The following is a 24,955-nucleotide window of genomic DNA, read 5'->3' as shown; positions in this document are numbered from 1 at the left end:
TGTAAAAGATGTGAGCTCAGGAAAGTATTCATTTTAATTACATAATATTAATTTATTATTTTAATAAGCATAATAAGTAGTTACTGACAGTTGGATCTCTCAGCTCCAAAGTGTATTCTCAGACATGACTGTACATATGGATGTAAAGAGAACACAACTTAAAAATATGTGTGAAAAGGCAAGACTTTAATTTTGCTTTTAATCTCAACAATTTTACTTGGTATTTTATACAACTATGGTAAGAAACTGAGTAGCTACGATGTACCTGTGAGGTCATGGCGCTGACACAGCCTGTGTGACGCATGAAAGAGAAATACTGTGATGGTGAGCTTTGTTCCTCTAAGCTGTCAGCTCCTAATGTTGCCAGGCACTTTAAGATAATTAGAAACTTTTAGATTATTAAGTGCTAACATCAGAAAGATTGGCGTTCCCAGATTCTTTAATTTATCTGTCATAAGGAAATAGCATAACAAAGTGCCCCCTAGACCGCAAGCACTTCTCCTGTCCAGGAAACTGAGCCTACTGTTTCCTCCTTAGTAGAGATTAATAGTCACGGCCAAAGGAGCATCTCCAGTGGGCTACAGGACAGCCATTCCTGTGCCTCAGGAGCTGATCAGACTACCCGCATCACGGATGAAGTCATGAAGAGAGCACTGCAGCAGAACGGAAGTGGAGAAGCACATTTGGGGGACTTCAAAGGTCCAGAGGGCAAGGCAAAGCAGTAGCACTGTTTCTCTCTGTAGAGTAAGTACAACAAATACAGCAATGCAGCTGGTCAGGGAAACTTGATAAATGGGAATCTAGGGCATCTATTAAAAATAAATATGCACTGTACAGATGAACTAGAAAATTGGAATCTCATAACTTTTATCCATTGTATCTTTGAGTAATCCTACAAATGGAGAAAAAAAGTCACTAAAATTCTAAATACAATGTTCTACAGTAGTTTTTAATGTTTTGTGAAGTGGCAACTAGAACAGAAATTACTTATTTATAATAAATATTTCCCTTCTAAATCCAACTTTAAGGACAATTATGCCTGAGTCACATAAATATGCCATTTTTATGAGAAAAAGTTACACTAAAACCATTATAGTTGTGACATCATTTTGACTATTTGGAATCATCTGCAGTGGCAAGCAAAGCAGACAATTTGAAAACTATATTCAGATTATAGCGAATTATCACTTAATCTCTGATATATTAAACACTAAATAAATCATAATGCAAATTGCAAATAAGCCTTAAGTTTTTTCACAGAAGGTTTAGCGTTTCTCTACTTATATACTATCTCCCTTTGCTACTGTAGTGTCTATTGGGAAGCAGTATGAACACTTTAGGAGTTCTGTCTTTACATATACTCAGTTTTAATTTTTAATTTAGGGAATTTTTATAGCTTCATGTATTTTTGTCTTCAATCATTATGTCAAATTAATGTCTGTCATAGCTTTCATTTGAACCCTAAAAGGCCTTGTGTGAGTAAAATTCATCACACCTAGTTCCCTTATCACACCGCATTCCTTCCTCCTACTAAGTCTAATAGTTTCCATTTCCAACATATATTCTTAGTCTGAGATAGTCTACTTCTCACAGGATGCTTTAAAAGGTTTTTCTCATAAAAACTAAGTTTATCATCACAGTTAATTTCCATATTTATAGTATTATACAAAACGTAATTATTTCATATATTTTGGTTATATATATTAAATATTCTTTTTTTATATTCCTGATTGTCATGTTGAACAGCCAGAGAAGGGTGAGCACAAAATCCTTAGATATTTAAAGTGCATGCTTGAACACATCAAAGTCAGTTGTTTTCCTCCTTCTCTAGTGTTCAGGAAAACCCAGAAGCACATGAGTCAAGACAGCTGGAACTTGGTACAAAACAAGTAAAGTTTATGGAGCTGTGAATTCATGGTATGAAAGCATCGTGTCTTCCAGTGTGAGACATGGCACCTGACCCACTGGCTCTACTGTACTGTGCTCCTTGAAATGAAAAGGATCAGGTGAGGGTGCAAACTCATCAGGACAAATCCATCCCAAGTTCTACGCATAAATTGGGGAGGAGTATCTTAAATTAAATGGTGGAAAAACCAGGACTCTCAGTTAACACAAATGGTACACTTAAACTAGACAGCAGTCACAAATTATTTCAGTACCCTGGCTTACTTAACACTGTACAAATTCATGATGGTAAGCAGGGCTTGTTAGGGTTTTTAGTGGCGAGTAACTCTGCCTTTGATCTTGAATATATAAAAACCTGCTGTTCTTTGGGGAAAGAACATATTCAGCACTCACTGCTAAAGACACAGAAGGCAGTCTTTATGTCCTCCTCCATCAGGGCACCATGTAATAGTGCATATTCTAGGCCAAAATTCTTCTCTAAATCTAATAGATTCTGTTAAAGCAATAATTCTTCCAAAAAGTTCAAAGGAATGGGGAGATCAAACAAAATAATTTATATCGTGTTGGAACAATTGTGAATCTAGTAAGTCATTATATGTCATTGTTTTAAGTGTGTTCTCATTTTCAGCATTTATGTATGGGAATTAATATGCAGGTACATTTATCAAGTTCATGCGGTACCAGCATCACACGTGACTACATCATTACACATGTGTCTCGAATCTGCAACTTTCCTTTCCTTTCTTTCCTAACAAATACAGTCAGGATTAGAAGTGAAGAGTTAATAAAAGCATCCAGAGTTGGAAAATAAATGTACCTTGGTTTTGACTCGACCCTCCATAAGTACATGAACCTCCTGCCATGGAGAGAGCTTCGCAACGCACCCTAGGACAAGTCTCTGCTGGCAAGTGATGGTGAAGAGTTCTGTATCTAAAATCCTGCAATCATTAATTTGCTATTTATTTGCTAAAGATTTAATGTCTGTATTAGTTTAAGTGTGTTTTTAGGGCAAGACTCTTTGGAAATGTTTGGGGTTGGAGAGGAACTACATAATGATGACATTCTTCTATGACAAATCAGAATTCAGTACAGAAGCACTAATATAAAATCAGCTAATTCAAGAATAAAGATTGAGTAAAACTAAATTAAAATCATATACTGTTATATTTTTCCTGATTTATTTACCTATGATATTGGCACATCTTGTTTTATTTAATATTGAAAAATACAAATATCCCTTCATAAGGCAGGAAAGCAAATGTTAAAATGAAAAAAAAAATGAAACTTTATATTGCTCCCTAAATATGAGCCATATGCTTAAATAGTGCATAAATTTCAGACTTAGATTATTGATGTTAGTGCCTATAAAAGCTTGATGTCCAGGTACAGTCTCATAAAAAATAAGAATAGCACCTGCTCCTACTGCAAGAAAAAAAATTGACAGCACATTCCCTTGGACATCTCAACAGTGTCATAATTTCAATAAAGCACTAAATACTTATTTGTTAGTCATCATATTAAACTTCAGATTAACAAGTGTAAATATTTGAGTTTAGCTATGATATTCATAGTTTTGAAAACACAGAACCATCAAATGTGCATTAAAGATGGATTCAGAGAGCTAGGTGTTTTCAGTCTAAAAAAAAAGACAATTTTCTACATTAACCTAGGCTGCAATATTTCAAGCTTCTTGCTATTATTTTAAACTACATACCTACAAATCTAAGTCACAGAATCTATTTTTCTAGGAGCCTAGAGTACTCTCCTGGGGTACCCACAGGCAGCAGGAAGTCTAGTCAGCAGGGGGCAGAGTCTTCCAGGGCCACTATTCCTATAACATAACACTGTTCCCCATAACATTTTCAGGGCCTAAGTAAAAGGCCTGTTTATGGTTTGTTTTTTGCATCTGCTTTTTGTGGAAAGGAGGGAGCTAAAAGAATTAGAAGGGCTTCTGCTATCAGGTAGCTGGACTGGTGTACACTACTCAAAACAGTACCCGCAAATCATAGCTATATGCAAGAGACAAGTAGAACTTTCTCTACCTATCAGTTGTCAGCGAGGACTCTGGTTTATCCTTTGATATTTAAGTATAACAATGGAGTATAATAGATGGAGGTCTAGTTAGAAGAAGTCTCTATTATTTTCTGGATTAAGAACTAAAACCCTTTGAAAAATCAGCGGACTTAGTGCAGGGCAAGGTGCCATTCAGATTTTTAATCTGATTTACCTGTTAGGTGAAGACTGACAATGACTTGGAGTTTCTCATCTTAGCACCAGATTCTAATGGCAGCCCCTCACAGAAATCGTGTGTCTGGAGAAATCTAGTTTAAGAAAGGCTAGAAATAACGGTGTGAAATGGAATCTTCCCTTTTTATCAAAGGATGTTTGATATATTTTATATATCATATACTTTTTATAGCAGACATTTACATTTTGAAATTCAGATCACCCTCATTTTCATCCATGTGCTTATCTAAAATCCACATTGTAGAAGAGCATGCATATATGATATACTTCTTCTGTGTCCATGGGTTTTTCTGACGTAAAAGGGACTATGATAATACTTTTGAATTTATTTATTTTTGTTCTCCAGATATTCTGTTCATGTGGGTTTGAATGTCAGAAAATAAATTATTTTCCTCCAGTTCAACTTCATACTTTAATGCCAAATAAAAATAAAATGTGAAGATCACTGTATGGGATTAAAGATGTTCTTAATTAATTAAACCAGAGCCATGGGATTCAGATGTCTTTCTATTACCAAGAATAGAAGTAAGTGGAAGACTCTGAAATTTGTATTTTAACCATGAAATCCTGAGTCATGTATGGAAACATATAAATTGCATGGATTAGATATATGTAATCTCAACATTTAAGTATCAGTAGGTTTTCAAAAGCTAATTTATAATTTGTTATTTAAGAAAATCTCTTTCCCTCTTTAGTTATAACTCCTCATGTTAATGAAAAACCTTTGCAATATTTTTAAAAGTAAAACAAACTCCTAAGTAAATTCATAAACCCAAATCAGGGATGTGGTTCTTCTTAAATATTAGTTTCTCTTTCTGAAGGCGCATTCTGTGCTTGTGGAGTTTTGACCGCGACTTCGTCTTGTCTGGATTTGCTCAAGGGTTCTGCTTCTCTGGATTCGTGCGATCGTGCCTCCTTCTTCCTTGCTTGCTCCTGCTTCCTCTCCTTTGCAAGCAGTCTATAGTTTATAGCGTTGCCAATGAGCAGCCATATGCTAGCTGTGACCACAATAGCCCCACAGGCTATATACATGTATTCATATTTTTTAGTTACATCCACCAATTTACCTAGGAGACAAAACATTTTTTTAAGATGGCATAATAAAAGTCATAAAAATATCAAATTAATGCTTCCCCAAATGATATGCCTCTTGTTGAATTAATATCAAATTACTTTAACACCTAAAATATCCTAGATTATGACTTTTATATATATTTATACATGCACACATTTACAGCATTATATTCCCAGTACAATAAATTTATTGAAAATTATTTTCCATAATAAGAATGTACAATCCAGACAGGCTGGCTATATATACCTTTGTGTGTATTTATAAATACATAGAATTGTGAGGTATACTTTCATACATATATGTACAATAAAATATATGGATGTATTTATTTACAGCAATCTCACTGAGGTAGCTTCGTTTCCTATGCTTCCTTTTCTCTTCAAGGAGAGGAAAAAATTACATTCTTCAGAGAATTAGAGGCCGTCGCGTGCCTCCCAGTAGTACTGAATGTTGCCCTATTCACCATCATACTAAATACTTTACATGCACTAACTCCGCAGGCCCGTGCAGTCACTGCTGTACTCGCATCAGGCTGCACAGCAGGCATGGCAGATGGGGGCTTCCCATTCGGAGCCCCATGTTCTCACTCATCTGTACACGGCTGATCCAGCCTCCCGGCTAAGTGCTGTGCCAATCTGGGGGCCAAATGCTTTAGTAATTTTTTTTTAACTTTATCTGAGACAATAGTATCAGGCCAAACTAGTCAGAAAAAACCCACTTATTCCACTTTATTAGTGAGGTTACTTTTAAAAGTCAGCATGCTGTTTTTTTCCATACACTCGGTTTTCCTTTGTTCGATTTTTCTTCAAAACTTTAAATATTTATAGTCATATGATGGTTGGTTGTTAACATTTAAAAATACTAAATGTCCATGACTCTGTCAGTTAATATGACTTTGGGCTGGACTTTCACTGTATTTTCTAAAGGCTTGGGGAATTTCTTAGCATCAACACCTCAAATACACCTTCTAGAATCCATGGCTACCCTCTCAGTTTCAACAATCAGTCCCAAATCAGTTGCCATTTCTAGCACCAGTGGCATGATAGTTCAGCAATATTTAATAAAGTAAGCACAATATTACTGAAATTATTTAAAAAATATATTACTGATGCAGGATTTCAGTGCAGTAGAAGTGGACATGGACAAATAAGATTAATCCTTAGAACCATGTTTTGACTTGATACTTTTTTATTTCACCATGCATAGTTATATATGTTTTTTCTCAATTGACAGTTGTAATTTTGTTGTCAAAATATAGATTCTAAAACTCATCTGGCAATTTTAATTAGGGAGGAAAGATAGGACAATTGTTCTTCTCTTATATAACCAAATCAACTAGTTGATTAATAAGAAACCTGATGGCTTTCATTATTTTGGGACAACTGATTTATTACACTGTATATATGCACTAAGAGACATACTACCTAGAAGACAAATACTACTTCACCCAGGTCTTACAGCTTTCATACATACCTAGCCAAGTGGGAAGGTGACTGAAAAGACGCCAGTGACAATGTTAAAAATTAAACATAAATTTTCCCACTTTCAAAATGGTTCCTTATTATGCTGTAGAATGCAGACTGACAGCAGACTAAATATATAAATAATTATATTTAGCCTTAGCTCTGAGCAAGAGAGGGAAGGTTAAGAATCTAAGTGAACAAGTTCAGTATTGGCCAAACAATATATAGTGGTTACTGGAAAAGATTGGTCTCAAAAAAAAAAAAATTGTGTTCCATTTAAACCTAGACTAAATGAAGCCTCAATTTCAAAAGTGGACTTATACACGTGTGTTTAAATTATAGGTACAGAGAGCAGAACTGAATCTAATTGTAATTTTCTTTCAAAAGCATTCATAATTGTATTTAAAAAGAAACCCATAAAATAATAAGAAAGTCCTCAAAAAGTATAGTTTCTGTGGTAACTTTTCTTTCTCTCCTTCCTTTCTTTCCTTTTCCATTTAAAAGAAATCAGATCAGTTTCTCAGGTTTTGGTCATACCCTATAATCACCTTCTTTGTTTTTACCAGTTCATTTAACACACACAGTTTTATAGTCATCTTTGGAAATAGTTCAGATTCTGAAATCTAAAGGTAATCTTTAAGGCAAGCTTTATGATTTATAACTATGAAATATGAATTATCTTCTCAACAAAACAACAGGGAACAGACTTTCCTTCCCCCTTGCACTCTGTATCAGTGATAGAGAAACAAGCCTCCCTTGGATGAGTAAGTTCAAATTAATATGACCAATATATTATAGAAAACTTCTGATTCTGAACTTTTGAAGTCGTTATTTTATTTTTGATGTATTTTTATATAAGAAAAACATGTCCAGCAGTTATAAAACTGCATTTTAAAATTTATTGGTGCAGGGTGTCACTACACAGCTTGGACTTGTAGTGACCCTCCTGTCAGCCTACCCAGCGCTGGGATTACAGGCATTTGCCATCACGCCCTGTGCAGAGCAGCACAGCATGCAGCACCGGGGATTACACGTGGGTCCTTGTCCTCACAGGCAGGTGCTTAGACCGCCAAGCAATGTCCCCAGCTCCAAACAGCATTTTATTGTTGTTGTAACATTCTTTTTTTTTCCCATACCAGGGATTGAACTCAGGACCCTGCACTTGCACTTGCCAGGCAGTCATGTATGCCCTAGCTCTATCGTGGTAACACTCTTAAAAACACAAAACAACTACTTTGATTAAAAATCCTGAAATTCACATTCTAATTAACAACCTAAGTTTTGAAATATGTAGGTATGGCTCTGACATAAACTTAGGTTTAAAGTTGAACAATTATGAAATTTAGAAATATATAGTAGGACCTAAAATTAAACATCTGTCTTTCAGGCAATTAGCATTAATCAAATCGCATTATCTACTGTAAAGACAGTTGTAGTTATTTATATTACATTCCTTTCTTTCTTGGATGAGAAATATTCTTACCAGCAAGAGGAGGGCCCAGAAGAACTGGGCCGCATTCCACAATTGTGACAAGGCCCACAGCACTGGAGAACCTTGGCGCACCAACAAGGTCCATGAGAGTTTCGAAGAGGATGCTGCTAACACTCCCAAATCCAAAGCCAAAAAATGCAGCGTATACCACCAGGCTTGAGTAATTCTTGGCCAGAGGGCATAAGAGATGGCACACTCCAGTGAACAAGACTGCAAGGCTGAAGAAGTACTGGATTCGTGGTCGTACAAATTTGGAGTTTGCAACTAATCCTATACTTGGCCTAGCAAACATATCAACAAAAGCCATTACAGAAAGCAAGAAAGCTGCAGAATACTCATCTATTCCCTGGTCTTTAGCATATGGAGCCAAGAATATAACAGGGGCAAAAAACCCTAGAAACATAATGACATTTCCAGAGAGGTAGATAAGAAATCCTCTATGCTTGAAAAGAGAGAAATCTAAATACTCATTAATTTTTTGTGCTAGTGATTTCTTCTTACGAATTTTATTTGAACCTGAACCTTCCTCTTTTATGCCAATCTTTTTCTTAGAGTGAGTAGTAGTTTTTTTGGGCTCAAGGGGCCTCATGAGGGCCCCAGCCACACAGGCGTTTAAAAATATAGCTCCTAAAATCAAAAAGCTTCCCTTCCAGCCGTAAGTATTAAAAAGAAACTGATTGAAGGGGGCCAATGTACTTAAGAAAACAGGACTTCCTGCCATGGCCAATCCATTTGCTATGGGTCGTTTCCTATAGAAGTATTTGCCAATTATTGTTAAGGCTGGTTGCAGGTTGAAGGCTAAACCTAAACCTAAAAAGAACAAGACAAAAGGGGAAAAGAAGACATGAACACATTATGCCATTCACAACAGAAAGTACTTTTCAAAATGTATATTCAATGGTCAAGGCAGAACTAAAAATGCAATAGTAGGTAATAATTGTTAGAATTATAAATATAAATTTAACTGTAAAAAGTTAAAGTGGCTTTCATAACTGAACACTTCATATGACTGTTGCATATTCCTTTAAATACTAAAATAAAGTCAAGAACTGCTATTGAGGCCTGAAAAAAATCACAGAATAGGCAGAAATGACAAAACTGTTTGTTCTTAATTTAAATCATTTAACACAATAACCTCTTCCATATACATTTATGTGTAAACATATAGTCTAATTTTCTTCCTTGTAGCAAGCATGAAATTTAAAAGGAGAAATTTCCTTTCAGAGTTGAAGAACTGTGAACAGACTAAAATGGTCGTAATTTTTCATAACCTTACATCTCTTCCAAAAATATTTCTAGATGCCATGCAATTGATAAATTATAAATTTATGTCATTATATTACACCTTCACATCACTAACATTCCATATTTAATGTGTATAGATGCGTGTGTGTACTAAATAAAAAAGAGCTGTTTTGCCTGAAATATATTTCTACTTCAGGGATTAAAGCTGATTATTTGACTGAGGCAAAGGCCCCACCATCTATGAAATTCCCTGGCCGAGCACTGCATTGAGAATGAGTCACCTCTTGTCATTCACCAAGGCACTATTTAGTGATAGTGATGACTGAAGGCCTTTTCAAAGTACATAATGCTGATTTATCAAGCTACTCTCCATTTCTGCTTTTAGGAATTATTTTATGTTATATTAGACACTAGAGAGGTAAAAATTACTATATATTTGCTAATTTACCTAAATTGAAACAGTACTGAAAAATGGTAAAGTATTCAATTTCTAGGACATATACATCTAACTTCAAGTACTACTTAGTCCAATCCTGTAACATAAACATTTTGTATTAGTAGCAAGGTGTCCAGGACAGAGGACCAAGAACAAACACTGGAGATGAACAGGACAGCATAGTCTCGAGTGCCACCCTGCCCTACCTTATGAGAAATGCAAAATAAATGCAACTGGATGCAACTTACAAATAATGAAGCTGACCAGCCTAAGGTCAAATACCTTGTAAAAACAAGAACCTATACTAAAATTTAGGTAATGTGTTAGAAAGTCTGTCACCCCTGCACAGCCCACCAATTTTGCCTCCAGACAGCCCATGTTTTCATTAGGATGAGCTAATACTTAATTTCTCATTCCAGCTTGGCAAAATGAACATAAAACTTGCAGTCAATAGAGCTCGCTCTTCCCTAGCTATCTGCCTGTTTTGTAGGATGGGGCAAGACACCTAAGATTTTCTGAGGTCCAATTAATAGCATAAAAGTGTTGCCAAAATCAAGTAAGTTGTACAACTGGAGTTATAAAAATGTCACTGTGGTTACAATTCTAATATTCATTTTTAAACAAAAAGCAGGGTGCTGTGTAAAGTACTCTTTAGTCATTTTGTATAATAGTCATTTATCAACTCCCTAATAAAATACATACAGACAAGGAGGCTGAATTATAGTTTTCCCCTGATCACACACACAAACAGTATGTGCTGAAGCAGGTTTAAAGGCTAGATGTATCTTTCAGAAAACAAAGTCAAAACGCAAGATCGCTGATAACAACTTCGAGTAAACCCCTCCTAGTCGTATACAGCAGTTGACTCTAGAAGCACAAAAGACTTCAAGATGCAAAATAATGAAATTTTAAGTCAGAATAACAAGACCATTGTCATTGCTAGTATAGAAGTATTAGATATCAACTTCTCTTCATGTATCTATTTCAAAATCCATCTTGACTTCGGTTATCAAATGAAATCAATAGTATAGTCAGTATATCTGCATAAAGGAAGAACATTTTCTCACTATGAAAATGCTTATATGTAAGAAAATTGTATTCAATATATTCAAAAATTACATATTAAAAAGTCAGAGAAATTTGGATAAGTTGTAAAGAGAAAGATTTTAATATCACTATGGCTTACATCCTTTAATAACTTTTTCCCCCCAAATAGTACATGACTGTAAAGTGTGATCTCAAGCCTCTGTAGAATACATTTACTTTGTATCTCTGAACATAAGGGAAGAGATCAGCAGTTATATTAATTTTTTGTAAAACTTAAATGTAGTTTTTAAACATAATTTATTTTTCAGGGAAAAAATAGTGCTTTGCAGTTGTACAACTTCAGCTCAATCTGAGACAACAGACACTCTGTATGAGGCACAGTGAAATGAAAGGCCCTGTCAGCGGCCGAGGGCCTCACCAAGCGGTGACATGAGATCACTGGGTAATGACCAGGCTGTAGCCCATCTACAATCTACCAGAAAATAGGCAAAAACAGTTTTGCCACTTAAAGGTAAATCTAGAATATAACCTCTTGACATCATTATTAACATAGTAGAAGTGGTAACTTAGATATCTTAAAAGGAAGAAAGGAACAAAAAATAGTCTTAAAAAGGTTATTTCTTCATAATAGAAAATCTGTGTCTATACCACCATCTTAATTGCTAAATAATAAAAACAAGAAGTAGAAACAAATCAAAGTTGTTTTTAGATATATAGATATATATATTTTTTCACTTCAAAGTGGTCATTTATATTAGTTAGGTTAGATATACAGCTACTTTCTTTTAGTTCAATGAGAAGAAAGATTTGTACTAATAGTGGTCAGACAAGCTATCATGTCTGCATCTTATACTATGAATAACTACTATGAAGGCAACAAAATGCAGTGCATTAGTTACTGTAACTGTCCTACTAACCTGTTTTGAAACCATCTCATCACTATTTCTTTTTCAATAAAATTGATTTAAAATTTTTTAAAAAGTTGTTTTATTTTTAATATTTATATAACAATAAATACATTACCTTGTAAGATTTTTCATTTCTTAAAGTGAATTGTTTGGTTATTCCATAGCTTACATTTTAATGCACCAGACAACACTTTAGCACTAATTAAAAGTAAATTCAAAGAAAATAAGAATTTTTGTTGTTTATCCTTTTAATAGAGCTTTGCAAAAATTAGAAGTGTTAGAAAAATAAACTGTAAATAAAACGTGGCTTACCTCCAATGAAACCCACGGTGATGTAAAGCTGTACAACGCTGTTGCTGAAGGAGGCCAAGATCATTCCCACGCAGCACAGCAGGCCTCCTACCATGACCACTGGCCGGCTGCCATACTTATTCACCAAAATACTACTGATGGGACCTGAAGCAGACAGGAGAGCAAGGAGTTTCAGTTGATAGGCTCATTTACTTTCCCAAATTTTGCAAGCTAAGAAAGCATATTTTAATTATTATGATAGAGTATAATGACCTTTAAAAAATACTTGACACATAAGTTTGATAGTATATTTGTCTTTTACGGATGAGATCTCACTGTTGTGTATGCTGACCTTGATTCCTGGCAAAGGCAATCTCCTGCCTTAGCTTTCCAAATAGAGATTTTGGGCATGTGCTACTAGTAGATAAGCTGTTTTTAAACACTGAGTCTTATTAGTACAGATATATAATATATAATTATTTCATTCACATTTTTAATCATGTAAAAGTACTGTACAAGGAGGCACATCAAATAATAAATTACAAATACTGAATCTAAATATCAAGCATGTTACACAAAACATGGAACAGGTATTTTCTATCAAGTATTGATATGTTAAACTTAAAATCCCTACAGAATGTGAAGAAAAAATTATTAAAAAATAAGAATAAAAAATTACATATTTTTACACAGAAATTTAGAAATCAAACCATACCCAGTGAGGTTAAGTTCAATTGCCTATGTTATAGGGTAATAATATCATTAAGCTTCTCTTCTAGAGGGTTAACAAGTTAAGTTTGCAGACCAAAAATTAGACAAAAAGAAGGGCTGCAAAGACAGCCACTATTTTGGCACTAGCCGTTCAAGGTCAGTGAGGACTCAGGACATAAGAGAACCTATACTGTAAAATCCTGTAACTCAGTTGTGTCCCAAATTTTCTGATCAAGGAGATTATGGGGCCACAGAGGAATGTGATCGGCAATGTAGAGTGTGCCTAAGGAGAGTCACATGGAGACAAAACATTCTATGAAGCTTTCACAGAGAGAAAATTGATCAGTCAATGGCCATGACTCATCCACATGGCTGACACTGACAAAAGATCTACAAACTGCAGTACAGGGTTTCAGGGTAAATCCTGAGGGGATCTGACTGACCTTGGCAGATACAAAAGTTACATTTCTTGTTATATAGGTCTTGCTTTATCTTGGTCTTAACCATCCAGCAGAAAAGTATAAAAATGAGGTAAAAAAAAAGGTAAAGTCAAATTAATATGCTGAGCTGTAAAAGGCTCAAGTCAACAACTTCTGACATTGTCAGTCCTACAAATAACCCACTACTAGTATGGACTACTGGACTATATTGGATTATTTTGCTGAATTCATGCACCTACTATATTTAAATGGCAATCGAATACCCATCTCTGACAAAGCTAAACAAAAAAGGAGATATAAACGAAGGACCATTTTGTATCTGTATATACAAAATAGTTAGGATAGATATACAGCTACTTTCTCTTAATTCAATGAGAAGAAAGATTTGTACTAATAGTGTTTGGACAGGATATCATGTCTGCATCTTGTACTATGAATAGCCACTATGAAGACAACAATATGCAATACATTAATTATTGAAACTGTCCTACTGATCAGTTTTGAAACCATCTTACTGCTATTTGTTTCTTAATAAAATTAATAAAAAATAAAAGAAAATTGAAGATAAGTTAAAAAATACTTAAGCTAGATATCCTTATGAATAGCCATTTGAATTCTGGTGGAAAAATTTAATAGAGCATAGCTAAAATATCTAAAATATCCTAAAATGCCAATAAAATTTATGTAATGAGAACTAGGACTTATACAAATGACCCATCTGCTACAAAAGAAATTCGTATAAAATTTCATTTTCTAGAATAACTTTCCTATGTATAAACACACATATGCCATTACCTAATGTTTATATTGTATTTTATTATCTTCATCTTCTTCAATGTACTTTTTCATTGAGTTCAGGACACTAATTGTTTTCATGCCTTATTATTTTAGCTGTTCCTAAATAGCTAAATATTTCACCCTTGGCTGTCTTACGTTTGGTGGCTTACTCTAGCATGTTCCAGCTGGAGGCACAGGTAGCAATGCAGCTGCCAATGCCTAAAGATTTTTGAATATTTTCTTTGACTTACGTGGACCACACTTAAACTCTCATGCTTCAGTCACTTTAGGGGGAATTTGAAAAGGGAATATAAAATTAATGTTGATTTTTGCCTGGAAGATCTGTGGACAAATTCTGATAAGGCTAAGAATTACAGCTTTAAAGGTTACAGAATGAGTGCTGCATTTAGTGGAAACAGCCGGAGAAAAGAGTGGATCTACACATATCATACTGCTGCACTAGCAAAGGGAACAATCTAACGTGTGAAGTAAGTCAGGAAATGAATGGGAAGACATTTTAGGAATGCATTTTCCAATGTACTTAATTTATATATTTTCTGATATACCTGTGTGTATGCAGTATAAAATATTTAATAAGTATTAAAATAATTAAAATCTATGCTTATGTATACAAAAGCTGTTGACATTTATAAAATAAAATTCTAAATTTTTATTTATTTTTGTATTTTAGGGAAGAGTCTCCAGGGTGTTCAGGGTCTCACTACTAGATCGGATTCTTAGTGATGTGCTTGTTTACAGCCTCCCAAGTGCTGGGATTACAGGCGTGCCACCATGCCCAGTCTCAGTTGCTGTCTCAGTGAGCCCTGGGGGATGGGGCTGGCATGGCAGGTCTGGGGATCGAACCCTGGTCCCTGTTTTCTGTCTAAGCAGGCGCTTTAGTCCGCTGAGCTATCTAGCTGGCTATTCCTTGCCCATCTTCAAGAGTCTGTTTTGTTGGTTCCTACTATTTATTCTTTATTTAATTTATTCACTTGTATATTATGATTCTCATATAAGAAAAAACATACATTTTATAATTTATGATAACATTTAATTCTGGAAAGCTCCAGCCCAAAAATAATACAAAATTTTGTTTTTATAATAATAGAGAAAATAAAACATTAAAACAATTAGAAAGATATTTCTACAAAAGCAGCAGGGCTTTCAGAGTTGCTTAAGGAAAAATGCACAAGGTCAGTGAAAAACAGAGTTCTGTTCCTATCAGGATGAGCACCCTTGACAAGAGGATGAGAAAAAAAATGTGTACACAGTATACAAAATATACAGGTACACAGGATTTAGGAAGGGATTATCTTTGTTAAAAGCATACAGTAAAATTCAAACAGCTCTTGTGAGAAAAGAAGGGTAAGACTAATTGGTTGGCCTTATTTAATTTAGGTGTGGACATTTCAGTCTTACATTCTTGTTCCCTTTCACAAAATTAAATAATTTAACCAATTCAATTTAGTTTAACTGAAATTAGTTCAAGGTATTTTCTTTTTCTTTTAAGGATTAAAGGTATTTTTATTCTGGATTGCATTATAATTACCATTAATACATATTCGATCTATACAACAATTAAGTGTTGATCATTATTAAAAATGAGGAAAATGCATTTCATCAATCCATCCAAGTACAGGAAAGAGGCTGGTTCAGGTTTCCCTGCTTACTCTTTGAAGGTAGTGTTTCTTAAACTCACAGGACAAAGCCAGTGACTAATCAAAAACAAAATCGTGAATAAGACACAAGTATAACAATTAGGGCATTAGAGTCTAGAGGAGGAGAGCATGCATGCTTTTTTTAAAATTGTGATGCACATCATGATAAATGTTAGACTCCCAATATGCATTGAGATGTATTTGCCTATTACTTGTACTATGATCTCAGTATTAGTTTCATCATGCATTCCATTTTATCTGTGGACACTGAATGTCCAATGAGTAAGCTAATAAATTATTATATTCTGCAAATGTATTTGCCTAAATTGCAATGAATTCAAATTGGAACCTATGCTATGAGTCAAAACCTAATTTTCTATATGCGGCCCATAACAACACTTATACATATAGATGTAAATAATCCCATCTACAAATATAGATGGGATTACTTTGGTATAATTGATTGCATCCAAGCTGTTTTCTTCAGTAATGTGACTAAGCGTAGCCATTAATTTTAGAAATGAAAGCTTTTTTTCTTTTTGAAGTGTTTTTATAAACTCTATAGAGTTATTAGGCTGCAATATACATTTTAATTTTAACAAGCACAATTATTTTAAATTATGTCCTTAACTGCTGCCCTGTATTTACATAAATCATCTATATTCTTTTCTTAGCAAGACAAGGTATAGGAGATCCATTTTGTTGCCTATTTTGTTAAACGTCTAAGTGGTAAAATATTTGTTTAGAAATGTTTGTTAAAAAAACCCTTCATTTATATCCTCTTTTTTGTTTAGTTTTGTCAGAGATGGGTATTCCATTGCTATTTAAATATTATAGTTGCATGAATTCAGCAAAATAATCCAATATAGTCCAGTAGTCCATACTAATAGTGGGTTATCTGTAGGACTGGCAATGTCAAAAGTTGTTGACTTGAGCCTCTTACAGCTCAGCATATTAATATGGCTTTACTTTTTGTACCTCGTTTTTATACTTTTCTGCTGGACGGTTAAGACCAAGATAAAGCAAGACCTATATAACAAGAAATGTAACCTCTGTATCTTCCAAGGTCAGTCAAATCCCCTCAGGATTTAGCCTGAGACCCTGTACCAGTTTGTAGATCCTTTGTCATTGTCAGCCATGTGGTGTCAGTGTCAGAGGTGCTGATACAGGTTTTGTCCAGATGTCCCTCCAAAGGTTCAAGTGGTCCTGGGTGAGGTTTTGCAGCTATGGCTGGATTTGGAGTGTCAAACTGGAATTAATTCATGGTGTAATGCTGGGATCAAGGGCATGAAGATTACAGGTGTGACTACTACCTGCCCTGAGAAGCGTGAATGAGATCTGCAGGATAGAAAGAATCATCCTCTCCTGCTTGCTTGCTCCCCCTGCCCGCCATGAACCGTTTCTTCTCTGTGATGCCTGTCTGCCATCAATCCTGCCTGGAGTGAACCCTTTGTGAACTGATGTCACTACAAAGTGTGAGCCAAATAATTTAGGGTGTCAAGTGTTTTGTCTTAGGTACAAAAGAAAAGTAACTACGCCAGAGGCTAGCCATGCCAAAACTGCTTGTACAATGTGCTTCATGGTGATGACATATAGTGTGGTTTATGATTCTCTTCTGCATGTGTGATGCACATTTTTCCTTCTGAGAGTCTATAATTTTGGCACATGCTAGTACAGAAATACCTATGTGACCATCCTCTTGCCGAACCCTTATGCACTGCACCTCTCATGAGCTTCTTAGTAGATAACACCTCCTACATGTTATCCTGTCTGGTTGCTGGAGGAACTGAGCCCATCTATTTTAGGTTCACTTAAAGAGGACTCTGAGAAGTTTGTACTGTCTCCACTAGACTTTACTCCACCTCCTTTCTCTTTGCTAGTTTTATTTTTGGTCCCTTCATTATAACAAATCACATCCATGAGAAGCTACTCTCACAGTTTAGCTCAGTCCTATTAATCTTTTCAACAAAGTGTTAAAATTGAGAGCTGTCTCCTACGACTAGGTTGAGAGTTCTGTATGTAATTACAAAAAGATGATTTTTATGGCATATGTTAAAAATAACCTCCATATCTGTGAATGGGTCTATTTACATACTGTTATTGTTTGGTAAGCATGAACTCAAAGTATTCATTTTTATTTCTTCTGTATATTGCTAGAGCATGTAATAAATTCTATGAGGAAAATATATCATGAGCATATCATAAAATACATTTTATCAATCTAAAACCAGAAATTGAAATTGACTATCAATTGGAGCTGTACAAAACTTTATGCATAGCATAAACACTGTGAAGAAATGATAAAGAGCTGTAATTTATTTTTCATTTGCTTTCTTTCAAATTTGCATAAGTGGTATATTATTGAATCAAATGACCAAAAAAGCACTAATGCAGTGCTACAGAAGGTTGTTTGCAACTACAAAGTGTATCTATGTTCACTACCAAAGTATTTTTCTCACTAGTGTAACATGTTATATTTGGGTTTTTTAAAGAGATTTTTTTAATTAGGAAACTATTTTAATCATTTTAATTTGGATACAAGTAAAAAAAAAATAATATGGATACAAGTTAAGATTGTCTTCACTATTTATCTGAATTTTATTCTATGCTTGATCTGGAAGTAGAAGTGTGCTTAGCTTCTCTTTCCATGTTACCTTTCATTTTAGGTCAATAAAAAGTCTGGGGGATAATTATGCAGATGCTATCACATCTACTTTTACAAGGAAAATAAAAGATACTAAAGAGGTAAGCTGTCTTCAGTAGGACACTCCTCAGTGCAACCGTCTAACTGGACTTGCTGGGACTCACTCAGTTTGACAAAGTATTTTACGTCAGCTGAAGATATCCATAGTGTATTGACCTAACATTCAACTAGTGTTTCAAGTGGATAAAATGACATGCACAGGCTTAGAATGAGCAGTCTGGATAGCTGTGAAAGTCAAGAAGAAAGGATGTATCTGATGTCTGACAGGGACAAAACTTACTGAAAGGTGAGACGGTCCCAAACACATCTTTACTGATAGTTATTTGTATGTTTCCTCATTTTTACTTTTTCTACATGAATTCTATGTTTAAGTTCATACAACCACTAATTTTAATCACTATAGCTGTTTAGAAGGGATAATGATGCTATTTATATAAAAAGGAATGGAAAAACTGACATCAAAATCTCAACTCAAACCAGAGTCTGCGAAGATCCACTCTAATTCTCTGAGCCAAGGAAGAAATGCCAAGCACTTCTTGGTGTTTAAAGGCTACATTATTTTCCAGATGTGCATTCACTTCCTTAAGGCTGGTATAAATTTAAAATAATAGTAAATCTAACACTTTCAAGGTATTCAGAACATACCAAGACATATAAATATGAAATCCATTCAATTCTTACAACCTTGATTTGGTACTATTACAAAATTTGGGTGCAGAGTAACAAAGAAAGATTGCTTAAACACCCAGTTATAATCTCTGCCCATTGTCATTTTCTTCTGTGAAAGGAATCAGCAAATCTGTGTAGGTATGATGCCCATTTTAAAACCCACCACATTCCACATTATGTAAATGACATGACTTTACTCTTTTCAATTATTACAAGAAAATTTGAAAAATGATGGTACTGAAAAAGTACTAATTGCTAGTCTAACAGTAATGCCCTCTTGCTTCTTCCACACTGCGTCCTGATTTTAGATTTTGATTTTTTGAAAAGGGTCTCACTATGTTGTTCAGGCTGGCCTTCAACTCACTGTGTGCCCTATGCTAGCACCACAGATGTAAGCATCCTCTTGTTTCAGCCTCCTGAGTGTGAGAATTACAAGTATGTACCACTATGGTCATCTATGATTTTATTTAATACACAAAATTTATGCTAAGGTAAATTTTATTCCATGAATGTATATGTGATCTTCATTTAATTTATCTCTTCTTTTCAAAAGCATACTTTGAGTGAAGACTAGGTTTGAGAAAGCAAAATTCTGAGACAAAGTTATAAGGTCCACTTACTCCAACTTTCTTCCTATTATAGAGTACAGTATTTGACCATGTTTCTAATGAACATATAATGTATATGTGTTTGTGAGGGTGTTTTATACAGGGGACAAAGTACAAATAGGATGTGCTCTATAGAATTTCTTGTGGTTCTTTTACATAATGTCTAGTAAACTCCCGATGGATTACAAAGTAAAAAGTAAAAGGAAAAATTAGTACCAACTATTTATACTGCAACGATAATCACACTTTAGAGAAATAGTAACCCATCCAAATTAGTTTTCTGTTGGTACAGGCACCTCTAAAGAGCAACCTCCCATGACCACAGGAAGCTTTGGTGAAGTCCTGAGTACAAGTCACAGCACAGACCCAAGGAAATCATTCGATATTTGCCCATATGTGTGTGCTCCACTCAACTACTGGGGTCATTTGTGAACCCAAAGAGAGTTGGTCTAAAGAAAACTCTAAGACGTCAAAGCTAGCAGCAGTTCAAGACAACACAGTGAAGGTGCACCAGGAGCTCTGCAGAGGTTCTTCTACGGCCATAGTATCGACAAATTTGTATATGAAGTAAGATGTTTATATAATGATTTAAGCTGAAAATCAAAGCATAATAAAATATGCTATTCTCTTTTAAATGGTTTTCCTTAAATATTGTGATATAATGAACAGAATCACAATTACTAAACAATATTAAATAAAATTTTCAAATTTTAGTTTGAAAAACTGAGTAGTCTGCTTAATAGCCATTTATAAGTCCTCCAAAATAAGTGCCAATCATAAATTTATTGTACTGCATGCACTCTTAAATGAGAACTTTTAAACAAGATTTTATTGACATTTTGCACTTCACAAGGATTTAAATAAAATCATAAAATTGTATACATGCATCACTGTGTTCATCTTGTATTCAACCCCTTCATAACAGACTGTGTTTATACACTTATATACAATCCTAATATATTAAATACAATGAATATGAAATGTCTGAGGCCTAAATTTATTACTATATTAGTAATGGTATGATGAATATGTGATAATCTATACAACGATGGTAAACCACTCTACAATGTTATAAAAATTACTACAAGGCATTTATATATCTTCTGTCATGATCTAAATTTTCTTTAAGTAGATCTGGCTATGTTACTGTTAAGAATGCAAATACAGGGCTGGGGAGAGAACCGCATGGTCTACGTGTCTGCCTGGCAAGTCCAAGGAATGGGTTCAGTCCCTGGTAATGCATTCTGTGCTGTCCCAGAGCCCTGAGTGCACTATGTTGGCCACTGAAACCAGGAGTGGTGGCGCTCGCCTGTAATCCCAATGCTGGGGCGGCTGAGACCAAAACTGGGCATGGTAGCAAATGCCTGTAAACCTAGTGCTAAGGTGGATAGGACAGGAGGATCACTATGAGTCTGAGCTGCATAGTGAGACTCTGTACCAAATAAATAAAGATTTTTAAAATTTTTTAAAAAGAAAGCAAATACAAAATGAAAAATCAATGAAGAAAACCCAGTATTTACCCTCGCAAATGATATATGACATTCTTATTGCTTATAATGCAGACTGAAGAGGTTCCAAAGAGCACCACACAGCACTCATAACCAAGACCAGTAGAGAGTGGAAGGGATGCACACCAGGAGCTTGAACACAGCTTCCAGATATAAGCTTGTAATTGTAGCTTAGGAAGAGGAGCAAAGGTTTACAAGGTGTTATGGTTTGTGTCTAGTTGTACCCCAAAGCCTCATGCAGTTATGGGCAGCTTCTAGAGTTTGTGATTAATGATTCAATGCTGGTATTATGGGTGTGAGTCCTGCCCTCGCTCTGGGGCAGATAATCTGCATCACAATGTAAGAAGGGGAGAGAGGCTAGCTAGCAGCTGCAGTTCATGCCTTTGCTATTTGCTGTTTTCTGCCACCATGAACTGCCGCCCTCTGCCATGTGCTTCTCTGCCTTGGAGCAAGCTGAGTGTGAAGTGAAACCTCCACAAACTGTGAGCTAAATAAACCTTGCTTCCTTCATTTTGGGTGTCAGATATTTTTCTCCCAGCAATCAGAGAAAAGAAATCAAGACAAAATTTGGTACTAGAGAAGTGGGATCATTGCTGATCCTGACAATGTGTAGTATAAACCTTTGGGAATGACTTGTGGGAAAAGATAGGAAGGGTTTGGAGATGTCACCTACAAAAGAAGTGCCGGAACGCCTTCGCTGTTCTGTATGGGAGATTCTGGTCAGAACTCAGAAGACCAGAATGCTGATAAAAATCCTGCCTGAGACCAGGCAGAGGTGGTTTCTTCTGGGAAGGACTGCACTGGTTGTTGGACTCCAGGTATGTGTGTTAGGGCTTTGTAGAAAGCTTGCCTGCATTTTGTTTGTGTCCAGAGACTTTGCCTCAGCCTGAGATTAAGCTCAGTCAACTGCTTAATCTGGAAAAAGAAATTTTCAAGGCAGTCGAATATTGAGGCAGCAGAATGGCTATTGTTGGGGGCTTTCAGTCATATTTATGCTGAGAATCAAGAGCAGAGAGCCCAGAAGGATGATTTAAATTGTGTGTTTGGCCAGAAAGAAAGTGCCAATAATGCTGTGGACTGTAAAGATAGAGCGGAGAAGATCTCCATGGCCAAGAAGGACAAGAGAATGGTAAGAACGGTCTGAGGGCATCACAGGAGGTGGAAATCTCCACCCTTTGCAGCCTCAAAACTACAAAAGTGAAAAGACTTTGCTCTGAGGAGAAAGCTGCAGTGTGCCATGTCCCATAATGGTGGTGGCCACACCAGGTTCCAGACTGGCTGTGGTGTAGATCATTTGTTCCTTGAAATCAGGGTTAGAGTGATCAGCGATTCAGTCACTTGAAGCTTGAAGCCGAGAAGAAAATGTGGCTACTCCTCCAGCTGGCAGCAGACTTTGAAATTATCCACATGGCATTGGTTTTAGGCATTTGCAGAATACAAGAGTTAGAATAGAAGACAAATGTAAGTTTTTTGGTGAAATGGAAGCTGAAGGAATGAACTCAGCCAAAGCTCATGGTGAGTGGTACAAACAAGAGAAAGGAAGGTAAATGTGTAATACCTTCTCAGGTGTGACATTAAAAATCTCAACTAGAAAACTCAGATTTTTCTTCAAGGGAGATATAGATGCTAAGGAGTATCTCTAAGGTAGTTAAATTAATGTGATAAGGACAGGTACAGAAAACAAAGGCACTAGAGGTAAGTTGAGTCAAGAAAGTAGAAATCTATTTCTCAGAAATAAAAAAAAATGCTTTTCATTAGATAAGAATTGGAATCAGTCTTGGAAGTTCTAGGAACAAATTAAAGTAGATCATGAAAAGATGTGTTATAAAAGAGTAAAGTAGGAAATTTTGGTAAGCAGATGCCAGATTATCATAAGGTATATTCACTTTAAGGTATATTTGAAGACCAAAGAAATAGAGAAAAAGAGCACCAACCTTTTACAAATCACTTTACCATATGGCTAATGAAGCTATAGTACACAACAAAGGAAGTACAGGCTGACTTTGGGGCTTGTACATATACTGGAAGATAGTGTTGGTGACCACTCAGCTAGCTTTTTTTCAGTGTTTTAGTATCTACCAATGGCCTTAGGTAGGTCCTACCAACATCAGAATTTACACTGACTTCTATTAATAGACAGAATGTGACCACCCAAAACAGAAAAAGATGAAAATAAAAAGATAAAAAAGAAAAGCAAGGGCCAGCCAAATAGTAGGCACAGGGGCCTTCTAGCTCTTGGTAAGCTATAAACAGGCGGATCATTACAAGTCCCATCTAGTAGTGAGACCCTGAACACCCTGTAGACCCTTCCCTAAAAATAAAAAAAAAAGAAAAGAAAAGAAAAAGAGAACAACCAAAAGAATCCGATATCCCCAAGAGTGGAATCCTTCTCCAGAGAGGGCAGCCAGCACCATACGAGAGTGTAATGCGCTGGGTGGGCCAGGCATGCAGTGCTGCCAAGACCTGGCTGGCCAAGGCTGAGAGATACGAAGGACCCACTGAGGAACACTGGATTTGGTAAATGATGTGGGTAGAGGACAGTTCTTTAAGTAAAAACTGACACAATGTTACATAATGAATGGTTAAAAATATAGATATAAGTAGTTGGCCCTCTGTATCTGCATATTTGGTATCCACTGATCCAGTCAAACATAAATCAAAAGTTTCCAAAAAATCACTACTCTTCAGAACACGTACAGATTTTCTTGTCATTTTTTTTCCCTGACAATATAGTATAACAACATTTTTTAAAGTATACAAACTGTAGAGATATTTTAAATGACAGAGGAGAATGTGCACAGGTTATATGCGATACTGTACCATTTTATATAAAGGACTTGAGGAGCCACAGAGCTGGGGATCCTGGACTCAAGCCCTGGGGATAGAATGGTGACCGCATTTACCTTGGATAAAGATTTTGGAAAATACAATAGCTTCCATTCACTGTTTGATAGACTTCCAAGTGAGACAGCGATTAGCACAAACAGAAGTTACAGGATGTTACTTTCACATACCTAGAATGCTGTGAAGGCAATTCATTTCCTTAGACTACTTAAAAATCTGCATGCAACTACTTGTTAAGAATATTGTAGACAGTTTAAGGGCTGAATGATGGTTCTGTATTTAGGATTTCTTTGAATCCTAAAAATTTTTCAGATGTCTTACAAATAAAAGGTACAATTAACATGTTACATTAAAAATTTCTCCTAAATTCTCATCAACATTATGAAGCTATTTTTAAATTTGTCATGGTGGTATTGTAGAAGCTGACATTTCTTAAAACATTTACATGGATTTATTTATTTAGTCTTTTTGGGATAAAGTTTCACCATGCAGCTCAGGGTGGTCTTGAACTTAAAGTGATCCTCCTGCCCCATCCTCCCCCAAGTGCTAGGATTAAAGGTATGTGCCACCATGCCTTGCCTTAAATTTATCAAAACCACCTAATCTGTAGATTCATTATGAAGTGTCAAGAAAGTTTCCAGAACTTCTGTGATCTTATTTTAGTGTTAACAGTCATTATTCATGACACAGGATTTCACCTGTCTGAGCACATTCTAAATACTATGCTTATGAAAGATGGCTGGTAAAGCACGGAACTTTATGTTTAAAAGCTGCAGGAAAAGCTGGGCAATGGTGTATGCCTGTAATCCCAGCTACTTGGGAGGGTGAGGCAGGAGGGTATCAAGTGAGAAGCAGTCTGGACAACTTGGCAAGGGCTTGTTTAAAATTTTCAAAAATGCCAGAGATAGCTTAGTAGAATAAGTGCTT

The 24,955-nt window shown here is 35.6% G+C and overlaps 1 protein-coding gene across 5 annotated transcripts in view; it reads right to left on the bottom strand.

Moving 5' to 3' along the window:
* Window positions 1-4,522: 4,522 nt before the first annotated feature.
* Window positions 4,523-24,955, bottom strand: part of Slc16a7 (solute carrier family 16 member 7) — a 119,566-nt gene continuing 99,133 nt past the window's right edge. For all 5 annotated transcript variants that reach the window (XM_023701714.1, XM_004641634.2, XM_023701717.1 and 2 more), the window contains 3 exons: window positions 12,131-12,274; window positions 8,174-8,992; window positions 4,523-5,219 (listed from right to left, as the gene is read on the bottom strand). In XM_023701714.1, the coding sequence (XP_023557482.1) occupies window positions 4,948-5,219; window positions 8,174-8,992; window positions 12,131-12,274 (1,235 nt within the window). In that variant the 3' untranslated portion in view covers window positions 4,523-4,947. The remainder of the gene's footprint in view (window positions 5,220-8,173; window positions 8,993-12,130; window positions 12,275-24,955) is intronic.

This window comes from Octodon degus, unplaced genomic scaffold (genome assembly GCF_000260255.1).
Source record: "Octodon degus isolate 3935 unplaced genomic scaffold, OctDeg1.0 scaffold00139, whole genome shotgun sequence".
NCBI classification, from domain to species: domain Eukaryota; kingdom Metazoa; phylum Chordata; class Mammalia; order Rodentia; family Octodontidae; genus Octodon; species Octodon degus.
Note: the sequence above shows the minus strand (reverse complement) of the source record. Positions and strands in the feature narration are given on the sequence as shown.